The 11,386-nt window shown below is 40.6% G+C and overlaps 2 protein-coding genes across 2 annotated transcripts; both read left to right on the top strand.

Moving 5' to 3' along the window:
* The first annotated feature begins 5,052 nt into the window (after positions 1–5,052).
* LOC107727326 (zinc finger and BTB domain-containing protein 34-like) lies at positions 5,053–6,531 on the top strand. Its single transcript, XM_016537170.1, has one exon. The coding sequence runs from the start codon at positions 5,083–5,085 to the stop codon at positions 6,529–6,531; it is 1,449 nt and encodes a 482-aa protein (XP_016392656.1). The 5' UTR covers positions 5,053–5,082.
* Positions 6,532–7,207: 676 nt separating this feature from the next.
* Positions 7,208–8,769, top strand: LOC107727329 (zinc finger and BTB domain-containing protein 34-like). The gene has a single exon (XM_016537174.1). The coding sequence runs from the start codon at positions 7,238–7,240 to the stop codon at positions 8,762–8,764; it is 1,527 nt and encodes a 508-aa protein (XP_016392660.1). The 5' UTR covers positions 7,208–7,237; the 3' UTR covers positions 8,765–8,769.
* The last annotated feature ends 2,617 nt before the right edge of the window (positions 8,770–11,386 follow it).

The raw sequence follows: 11,386 nt of genomic DNA, 5'->3' as shown, positions 1-11,386 counted from the left end.
AAAACACTGCATTCCAGCATAAGAACCTTATCCCATCTGTGAAACATGGTGGTGGTAGTATCATGGTTTGGGCCTGTTTTGCTGCATCTGGTCCAGGACGGCTTGCCATCATTGATGGAACAATGAATTCTGAATTATACCAGCAAATTCTGAAGGAAAATGTCAGGACATCTGTCCGAAACCTGAATCTCAAGAGAAAGTGGGTCATGCAGCAAGACAACGACCCCAAGCACACAAGTCGTTCTACCAAAGAATGGTTAAAGAAGAACAAAGTTTTGGAATGACTGAGTCAAATTCCGGACCTTAATCCAATTGGAATTTTGTGGAAGGACCTGAAGGCAGCAGTTCATAGTAGGGGTGGGTGATATGAGCTAAAATTCATATCACGATATTTTACACTGTCCAAGCGATAGCGATATTATATTGCGATATCAGAAAAAAAATTACAGGCAAAATATTTTTCATTTCAGGCAAACTTTTGGGGGGGAAAGTCTCTTATGCTCACCAAGGCTACATTTATTTATTAAAAATACAGTAAACACTGTAATATTGTGAAATATTGTCAATTTAAATTATATATTTGAATGTTTTAACATATAGGCTACTGTATTCCTATGATCAAAGTATGATCTAATATGCTGATTAGCTGCTCGGTAACCATTTCTGATTATTATAAAAAAATTATTATTATTATTATTCTGAAAATTAATATTTTTGAGGAAATTCTTTTTTCACGATTCTCTTATGAATATTTGACATTGTTCTTTGTGTCAGAGCGCTGGAGTTCGTCAGAAATAGAACGGGGCATCAGTTTACTGTCATGGATTTGTCGTGTCGTGTCGTGTCGCGTCGCGCCACATCCACAGTCAGCAGAGAACATCACTGGGTTCTATTTGCTTTTGTCAAATTGTGTCTGGTAGACACGTTGTTTTGGTATTTGTGAATTTTAAGTATATTCATAATCTGCTTTACGTTTACTTGGCACTGGAAGTCCTTTCACAAACTTGTAACTTTTATGCTTGGAGCAGAACCATACATCGTTCATGTATATTTCTACATGGCTGCCTGCAATACAACTCTGATTGTTCAATCTCGCCATCTAGTGGTCTGTTATTGATACAACCACAACTTCTACAACTGATAACAGAGCGCTCAAGCGGGTACTGCGAGTCATGTTGAGGTAATTAAAATATTTCAAATTAATATTTTGCGCTCATTTATTTACTTATCAGACAAGTGGCTGCATAAGCGGGTAAATTATGTAGTGTAGTCTTTATCACCCTGCAGAGGTTTCTTTTGCAAAATAATCTGCTGACTGTACACTATCCCTCAGCCTTGCCGCGCCCCCCAGTTTGGGAACCACTGGAGTAAGCGGTTTGTGCTCTATTAATTTGGTCTGTTACGATGCTCTGTGTCTGTGTTTGATTACTAATGCCTGTGTAGTACGGCGTTGACACTTTATCGTCATTTGTGTTAAAATTTGCAAAGCGTACCAAATTGAACAAAACTATATAAATGCAAAATTTGAATTCATGAATATATAACGGTATCCACGGTATAGCAAAATCCATATCATGGAACAACATAATAGTGGTAGTTACTTTCATACCAGTATAGCACCCACCCCTAGTTCATAGGAGGAAACCCACCAACATCACAGAGTTGAAGTGGTTCTGTACTGAGGAGTGGGCTAAAATTCCTACAAGCCATTGTGCAGGACTGATCAGCAGTTACAAGAAACGTTACTTGCGGTTAATGCTGCAAAAGGGGGTCACACCAGATACTGAAAGCAAAGATTCACATACTTTTGCCACTCACAAATATTTAACACCGGAATATTTTTCTCAATAAATAAATGACAAAGTATATATTTTTGTCTCCTTTGTTTGATTGGGTTCTCTTTGTCAACTTTCAGGATTTGCATGAAAATCTAATTATGTTTTGGGTCATATTTATGCAGAAATATAGAAAATTCTAAAGGGTTCACAAACTTTCAAGCAGCACTGTGTATATATATAGCGAGAGAGAGAGATATTGGAAAACTACCATTTAAAACTACCATACACTACCATTTAAAAGTTTTGATCAGTTGTACAATTTTTTCTTCTTAGGAAATTAATATTTTGTTTCGCAAGGATACATTAAATTGATCAAGTGACCTTAAAGACATTTTATGTTGTTCGTATAGACTTCTATTTCAAGTAAATGCTTTTTTAACTTTTCAAACAAACCTGGAAAAATATTATGCAGCGCAACAGTTTTTGAACTTGATAATAATATGATTTTTTCTTGAGCCCTAAATCAGTATATTAGAATGATTTCTGAAACATCACATGACACTGAAGATTAGAGTAATGGCTGAAAATTCAGCTTTGCCATCAGAGCTTAAAATATATTAAGAAAGAAAACATTGTTTTAATTTGTAACAACATTTCACAACATTACTGTTTTTACTGTATTTTTGATCAAGTAAAGTGTAGTACCGGTAAATGGTAGTATTTGTGTGTATTTCTGTTTCTTTTTATGTATATATGTGTGAATAAAAGAAAAATTTAGTTGAAATTGTTCCTTTTTCTCTTGAGTGTTTCTATAATTCCTCCCCTTTTTCTGTTTCTCTTGAACATGGCAACATATGGCTGGTGAGACAGGAATCTCGTCAAGCCCTGCCAATTGGAGAAAGTGTTTACACTCCCAAATTGCTGACTGAGACTCATGCTGAATCACTAGAGATTGAGAAGAGAAGACTTTAGAGTAGGTTGAGGCATAGGAGGATAAATCGCATGCGATTTATCGTGCAGCCCTACTGGCAAGTTAAGTGGCAGCAGTAGTACTTTTATGCTCTTAATGATGGATCACTCTTTCTCCCACATCGTTTTTGGCCATGCATCAACTTGATCTAATGATTTTCCTGAATAACACACCGATGAGCATCTAACTGGTTCTATGATGATTTGTCTGCATTTTAGACTTTGCTCTGGATGACACCTTTGCTTGAGAGCACTATATGAACTACACTAATACTTGGAGGATTTTTTTTCCAGGTGTGTTTAAAGACCCCTCATGGCTATAGGCTGTGCTTGTCTTAAATGAGGTAGAGGTAGAGATGTTTATTGAGTTTTTAAAGTGCTTTAGCTTCAGTGTACGCAGCACACAAAGATTGGATTAAAGTGTGCACTAAACATGCTTCGCTAAAACTTGTGCTGTAGAGCCACAGTGAACTGGCCATATGTTCCCTGGTCTTTTTTCTGCTTTGTGAATCAATTGTGAAATTGATGCAGTGTCTTATTACAGAATATTCTGGTTATTCAAAGCATTTATCTCATTGAGATCCAAAATACCCATTTCAACATGTACACTACCATTCAATAGTTTGGGGTTAGTCATTAAATTGATCAAAAAATGACAATAAAGAAATGTATAATGTCACAAAAGATTTAAATTATATCAATTGATTATATCTTTTTTAAATGTCTGTTTACCAAAGAATCCTGACATGTTTCCCCCAAAAAATTAAACTGCACAACTGTTTTCAACATTGATAATAAGAAATCTTATTTAAACACGTATCAGAATAATTTCTGAAGGGTCATATCACACTGTAAACGGGAGTAATGGCTGCTGAAAATTCAGCTTTGCCATCACAGAAATAATTTCTATTTTAAAATATATTCAAATAGAAAGCAGTTTTTTTAATGTAATAATATTTTAAAATATTACTTGTTTTGACTGTTTTTAACCAAATAAATGTTAACCACAAGCCTTTGAGCATAAGAGACTTCTTTCAAAAACATTAAACATCTTCAAACCTCAGACTTTTGAATGGTTCATGAATGTAAGTGCATATAATAATGCAAAATGGATGTTCCTGAATTGAAGAATAATTCACTAGTTAACAAATGTCTTCAGTGAGTAAAATAATGTGCATGTTAAATTTGCTTATACCATGGTTGGTCTGAATACTTGATTGTGATTGGTTGGCAGGTATGCATTAACACTGTTTAATGCACAAGTCAGTTTAATCACCGTTCTATTTTAATTGCCTGCTTTAATTGACACACACACACACACACAGACAGACAGACAGAGGGAGAGGGAGAGAAAGAGAGGGGGAGGGCTGCTTACACAAAGAAACATTCAGGAGCAAAGAAACCTGTTGTCATCGCTGCCCTGTGACTTTTATTAATAAAATAGCTTTTTTTATAAAAATCATTGTTTTTGAAGTAAGTAAACTCACAACTTCATTGTTTGTGGAGAAAGATGCACAGACGCAGGTAATTCACACACACAACTCATAATTACTTCAAATAAATCTTATAATTAATTGATTCAAATAAATGTCATCTTACTGCACTATTTCATCTCTGTGTCTGATTTGAAGCAGGCAGAATGCTAACTCTTAATGAGCTGTAACTGACAAATGTAACCGTCATTTTAAACCCTTCCTGGTCAAATATTGCGCTGCAAACATCATTAACAGCTTTTACATATCATTGCTGGAAAATGACCATGGTATAAGCGGGATAATGCACAGCTAGCTGTGCATTAAAAGATTTTAATGCACTCCGTGGAGGCAACCTCCACTTCTTTGCCTCCACGTCGTGCATTAAAATCATGAAATGCACAGCTAGCCATGCATTATCCCTTATGTAGTACAGCAACATGTTTACTCTCATGTGAAAAAGACTGGAGAAGTGTGGTTAGACGGTAAGCATGCTGACGTCAATGTACCAAGTCATCTTTTGTTTGTTAATAGGGTTAAAGCATAGATTCGTACTATACTGTGCTGAAATTGAAACCCTGATTACTTGAGTTTCATATAATTGGCCCACACAATACACAATGCAATACATATGTCACAGTGCAACACCTCACATTATCATAATTTGATCGTGATTAAAACTGCATAAAATTTTTCCTCTCTGAGACTGTAGAATTTGTGGAATTCTGTAGATTTCAACAAATGTGGAAAAAAATTGTCCGTTTCCATCTGTGCTTACATATAATCTACTTTTAAATGTGTTTCCTTACGCTTTTTTTTCTCTCTCCAGGTTCTCTACAAACCAGGAGAGACGTCAGTGAGTCATGGAGGACTGTGGTAGCCTCATAGAGTTTGATGTACCTGAGTTCAGCAACACCGTCCTGAACCAGCTCAATGAGCTCCGTCTCCAGGGCAAGCTGTGTGACATCATTGTGCACATTCAGGGCCAGCCATTCCGAGCCCACAAGGCCGTCTTGGCTGCCAGTTCACCGTACTTCCGAGATCATTCATCACTAGGCACAATGAGTGGCCTCTCCATCTCTGTAATCAAGAGCCCTGAGGTGTTTGAGCAGCTGCTCGCCTTCTGCTACACTGGCCGCATGTCATTGCACCTACGTGATGTCATCAGCTTCCTCACGGCTGCCAGCTTCCTCCAAATGCAGGCTGTGATTGACAAATGCACACAGATCCTTGAAGGTATTCACTCTAAGATCAGCATCCCTGTGCCTGGTGGGACCGATCCAGAAAACGATTGCACCACCTCAAGGGCTGGACGCAATGGTGTGAAAGATGGAGGAATCTTTGTAAACCCCACCCAGATTTCGCCACCCTACTATTCTCGTCAGAATCATTGCGCGGAAGGGCGGAGCTCAGGTAAGGGAATGGCGGAGGAGGGTCAGTCAGACCGAGGGAGCAGCGACGGCATATCTGAGCAGGAGGTGTCCATGGAGGTTGAGTCCGAACAAGTGGACCTCATCGGCAAGGATGGACAGGTGACTGATGTCCATATCAAGCTGGAGAAAACGGACCGGCCCAGCTACTCCGATAGCTCGTCGGCAGGTGATGATGGCTACCACACAGAGCTGGTGGATGGTGAACAGGTGTTGGCTGTCAGTGTGGGATCATACGGGCCTGTGCTTTCCTCTGCTGGATACACTTACTCTGCATTACCTTCCTCCTGTTTCGTCAGCCTGAGTTCCTCTAGCCCATCTCGTTCTTTGCTCAGCAGTGTCCGGGGTGGTCGTGCCCGACCGAAACGTCCCGTGCCTCTTCCAGCCGATCTGCTAACTCCGCTCAAGCCTGGTGCTGACGAAGGAGATTCACCTGCGACGACAGCTACCTTAGAGAACGACATAAGGGAGCGTAGTTTCCGTGGACAGTGGTACCCCTACAATGAGCGCCTCATCTGCATCTACTGCAGCAAGTCCTTCAACCAAAAGGGCAGCCTGGACCGTCACATGCGTCTGCACATGGGCATCACACCCTTCGTCTGCAAGTTCTGCGGCAAGAAGTACACCCGCAAAGACCAGCTGGAGTACCACATCCGCGGCCACACGGACAACAAACCCTTCCACTGCCAGATCTGCGGCAAATGCTTTCCCTTCCAAGGCACACTCAACCAGCATTTGCGCAAGAAGCACATGACCTCTGGCACAGAAGTTAACAATCACACTGACTTGCTGGGAGAGGCACCAGATGGCCAGAGAGGGGAGCAAGAGGATACTTCCGAGGGAGAAGCAGCCTGCACTATTTCATCTCTGTGTCTGATTTGAAGCAGGCAGAATGCTAACTCTTAATGAGCTGTAACTGACAAATGTAACCGTCATTTTAAACCCTTCCTGGTCAAATATTGCGCTGCAAACATCATTAACAGCTTTTACATATCATTGCTGGAAAATGACCATGGTATAAGCGGGATAATGCACAGCTAGCTGTGCATTAAAAGATTTTAATGCACTCCGTGGAGGCAACCTCCACTTCTTTGCCTCCACGTCGTGCATTAAAATCATGAAATGCACAGCTAGCCATGCATTATCCCTTATGTAGTACAGCAACATGTTTACTCTCATGTGAAAAAGACTGGAGAAGTGTGGTTAGACGGTAAGCATGCTGACGTCAATGTACCAAGTCATCTTTTGTTTGTTAATAGGGTTAAAGCATAGATTCGTACTATACTGTGCTGAAATTGAAACCCTGATTACTTGAGTTTCATATAATTGGCCCACACAATACACAATGCAATACATATGTCACAGTGCAACACCTCACATTATCATAATTTGATCGTGATTAAAACTGCATAAAATTTTTCCTCTCTGAGACTGTAGAATTTGTGGAATTCTGTAGATTTCAACAAATGTGGAAAAAAATTGTCCGTTTCCATCTGTGCTTACATATAATCTACTTTTAAATGTGTTTCCTTACGCTTTTTTTTCTCTCTCCAGGTTCTCTACAAACCAGGAGAGACGTCAGTGAGTCATGGAGGACTGTGGTAGCCTCATAGAGTTTGATGTACCTGAGTTCAGCAACACCGTCCTGAACCAGCTCAATGAGCTCCGTCTCCAGGGCAAGCTGTGTGACATCATTGTGCACATTCAGGGCCAGCCATTCCGAGCCCACAAGGCCGTCTTGGCTGCCAGTTCACCGTACTTCCGAGATCATTCATCACTAGGCACAATGAGTGGCCTCTCCATCTCTGTAATCAAGAGCCCTGAGGTGTTTGAGCAGCTGCTCGCCTTTTGCTACACTGGCCGCATGTCATTGCACCTACGTGATGTCATCAGCTTCCTCACGGCTGCCAGCTTCCTCCAAATGCAGGCTGTGATTGACAAATGCACACAGATTCTTGAGGGTATTCACTCTAAGATCAGCGTCCCTGTGCCTGCTGGGATCGATCCAGATAACGATTGCACCACCTCAAGGGCTGGACGCAATGGTGTGAAAGATGGAGGAATCTTTGTAAACCCCACCCAGATTTCGCCACCCTACTATTCTCGTCAGAATCATTGCGCGGAAGGGCGGAGCTCAGGTAAGGGAATGGCGGAGGAGGGTCAGTCAGACCGAGGGAGCAGCGACGGCATATCTGAGCAGGAGGTGTCCATGGAGGTTGAGTCCGAACAAGTGGACCTCATCGGCAAGGATGGACAGGTGACTGATGTCCATATCAAGCTGGAGAAAACGGACCGGCCCAGCTACTCCGATAGCTCGTCGGCAGGTGATGACGGCTACCACACAGAGCTGGTGGATGGTGAACAGGTGTTGGCTGTCAGCGTGGGATCATACGGGCCTGTGCTTTCCTCTGCTGGATACACTTACTCTGCATTACCTTCCTCCTGTTTCGTCAGCCTGAGTTCCTCTAGCCCATCTCGTTCTTTGCTCAGCAGTGTCCGGGGTGGTCGTGCCCGACCGAAACGTCCCGTGCCTCTTCCAGCCGATCTGCTAACTCCGCTCAAGCCTGGTGCTGACGAAGGAGATTCACCTGCGACGACAGCTACCTTAGAGAACGACATAAGGGAGCGTAGTTTCCGTGGACAGTGGTACCCCTACAATGAGCGCCTCATCTGCATCTACTGCAGCAAGTCCTTCAACCAAAAGGGCAGCCTGGACCGTCACATGCGTCTGCACATGGGCATCACACCCTTCGTCTGCAAGTTCTGCGGCAAGAAGTACACCCGCAAAGACCAGCTGGAGTACCACATCCGCGGCCACACGGACAACAAACCCTTCCACTGCCAGATCTGCGGCAAATGCTTTCCCTTCCAAGGCACACTCAACCAGCATTTGCGCAAGAAGCACATGACCTCTGGCACAGAAGTTAACAACCACACTGACTTGCTGGGAGAGGCACCAGATGGCCAGAGAGGGGAGCAAGAGGATACTTCCGAGGGAGAAGCAGCCTGCGGAGCAGCTTACCCCGATGATTTGTCAACAAAAATCCCCAGCGAAGAATGTGGCAAGTGTAGTCCAGAAGAAACCCCTGCATCCAAAACCCCTTCGGGATATTGAGAAAATTTTTTATTTATTTATTTGGTTGTTTGTCCGCCTTATCTAATAAGGAAGCATAAAGGGTTACTCTTTCCATGATTAAGCCCAGCTGTTTTTAAAGAATGACAAGAAATAACCTGCCTTGCGCATTTTCTACTCATCCATTTTTGTGGAAGTTCTACACAGGACAAAGATCGAGAGAAAGTTTTTAAGGAGTTTTTCAAAGGGAAAGGAGTCCTATAATCGGGGAATTAAATAATCGGGGAGGAGGTCTCTGTAATCAAGGCCTCCTAAGAGTTTTATCACATTTTTTATATATCTATATATATATATTTCCATGTTTTTCAACATATTTACAGAGTAATATAGGCATGTTGCAATAATGAATAATGTGAAAGCTCAGATGAGATGCTCGTCATATCACGCTTTTACCTGACCTGTTTTTGCACATTTGGCCGGTAGTAGGTCACTCACTCAAGAGGAATGGTTTATCTGCCAGTGCAAGGCTCTTTGTGAAACATCCTTTCAATACCTCATTATACAACCTCAACATACTCATAATGGACAGTATTTGTAGCTTGTCGTCAACTCCAGCCAGGTTTTACCTCATAGCAAAGAACCTGAACGGAGGAAAAGAAGCTTCTCTCAGTAAAGTCCCATTTGTTTTGCTTTCATAGGGTTTGAATGAATGCTGCGGTGAAACCCTGAACAAAACATCTCCAGTCTATCAAGGCTTGATACTTCAGTGAAATATTCCTTAGTGATTGTATGAATTCTGGATTAATCTTGTTCAGTTGTTTAGCAGCCATGTTGTGTATGTCTATGAGAATATTGTTAGTACAAGGTGTACCTGTGGGGTATTTTCAGGATCCAGGATCTTCCTTGTTTTTTTTTTTTGCCATATTTTTCGTAGAATCACAGTTTGTCATTCTACACTCTTTCTGTAACATTATCCATTTGGTTTCAGGTATAATATCAACAGTATAATCACAGATTAGTGCTAGAGTAGCAGCACAGTAAACTATATTATTCAGTTAAGGAATGTTTAGTAAAAATTTTTACTTTTTTTTTTTTTTGCTTTTGTGCCAAGTCTTTTTCATTTTTTTTTTTTCCTCAAAATCTGGCTTTTAATTAAAAAACAACGTTATTTTATTGTTTGAGTTTTCCCAAACAACAATGAAGAGGGTGTGCCTTTAAAAAGAAAGTTTAAGTTATATTAATATATTTGTAGATGCACTTCTAAAAATGGTGCGGGAGTCATGCAAGTTATGAAAATTGCTTTAGGACCGTACCGCCTTGGGAAGAACGTGAAAAAAACAACAACTTCTTGGTGAAATATTGATATCATTAATGTACACACTCGATCAGTGGTTAAAATGTCAAACAGCTCTTCTTGTGTTTAGCTGGCTCGAAAGCCAAAACGTATGGTGTTTCAATACAGAAATGTATAATTAAAGAAGATTCACTTACCGCCGTTATGCTCTTGTTAATGTTAAATAGTGTGGAGGTGTATTGTTTATGCTGTAGGTGTAGTGTAGGGTTTCATACAACAATAGAGCAGTAATAAGTTAAACCTGCAGTGTCAGTACCACTGTTGTGGGCACTTTTATACATTTAGTATTGTGAAGAGAGAGCCCTGGATGCCTATTATCTCCACAATATCTCTTCACATCCATTTTCATTATGTAACTGGTGCAAAACGTCATACTTCACCTTTTTTTTTGGGGGGGGGGGGGGTCTTTTCTTTTTAACTTGTGATTGAATAAGGCTCCTTTTTGTCTCACATGCCAATTGTGTAGATACATTTTGTTATTTCTTATCACCACACTGTCTTATTTGATTCATTCTAACGAATAATAAGTGGCTACATACGATGCAAAACGAGTAAAATGGCATTTTGTTGTGAGCAATACATTAGACTCATATTTTATAGTCCTCACTCACTACAGTCGAGCATCTGCCTCCCTGACTGTCTGCTGTGTATTTGATTTATAGTTCTTGATGCTCAGACAGATAAAAACATGCCTCACTTTTACAAGATTCAAGTTCTTTCAAGTTTGCCTAACATACCATTTGGATATTTACTTTATCACACCCTCTATAAGTGAACTTAACAACCATCAGCCAAGGGTAGTTAGTGTAAGCAGCCAAGACAACTCAATTCTGTCAACCGCAAACCAGTATCACGCCTCGGACTAAACTTTCTTAAAGTACGCTGTTAAAATACACAGTGACTTACATTATAGTGCTGTCCTGTGTTCATTTTCAGTTTGTGTACAGTACTGTTTGTTACTTTATTTAGTGGTTTACTCATAACATTTTTTTAAACCTCCATTTATATCACTGTCAGTTTTTTCAGGTTTCAAATTGAACTTCAGGACTTCTGCCCTTTTTCTCTCTTTCTTTAAAATCAATCAATTTTATTTAGCTCCAATTGCTAATTTTAGAATGCTGAACTATATTTGTGCCATTCAAATCTGTTCATGTGTTTATATTACTGGCAGATTAATTTTATTTTACTGGCTCTTGAGCTTTAAATCAGTTCATGGCAGTTTTAAACAATGAGCCAATGTGATAACTCTGTTATTACAGTTAACGAGCTAAAACTCTGAATGCAGAACACCTTGTACTACTGACAGCATG

Source organism: Sinocyclocheilus rhinocerous, unplaced genomic scaffold, assembly GCF_001515625.1.
Source record: "Sinocyclocheilus rhinocerous isolate Xijiao unplaced genomic scaffold, SAMN03320098_v1.1 scaffold1298, whole genome shotgun sequence".
In the NCBI taxonomy this organism is placed as follows: domain Eukaryota; kingdom Metazoa; phylum Chordata; class Actinopteri; order Cypriniformes; family Cyprinidae; genus Sinocyclocheilus; species Sinocyclocheilus rhinocerous.
This window is presented reverse-complemented; position numbering and strand designations above follow the sequence as displayed.

Coding starts and splice junctions, on each gene's coding strand:
- LOC107727326 (XM_016537170.1), top strand. CDS start 5,083: ATGGAGGACTGTGGTAGCCTCATAGAGTTTGATGTACCTGAGTTCAGC.
- LOC107727329 (XM_016537174.1), top strand. CDS start 7,238: ATGGAGGACTGTGGTAGCCTCATAGAGTTTGATGTACCTGAGTTCAGC.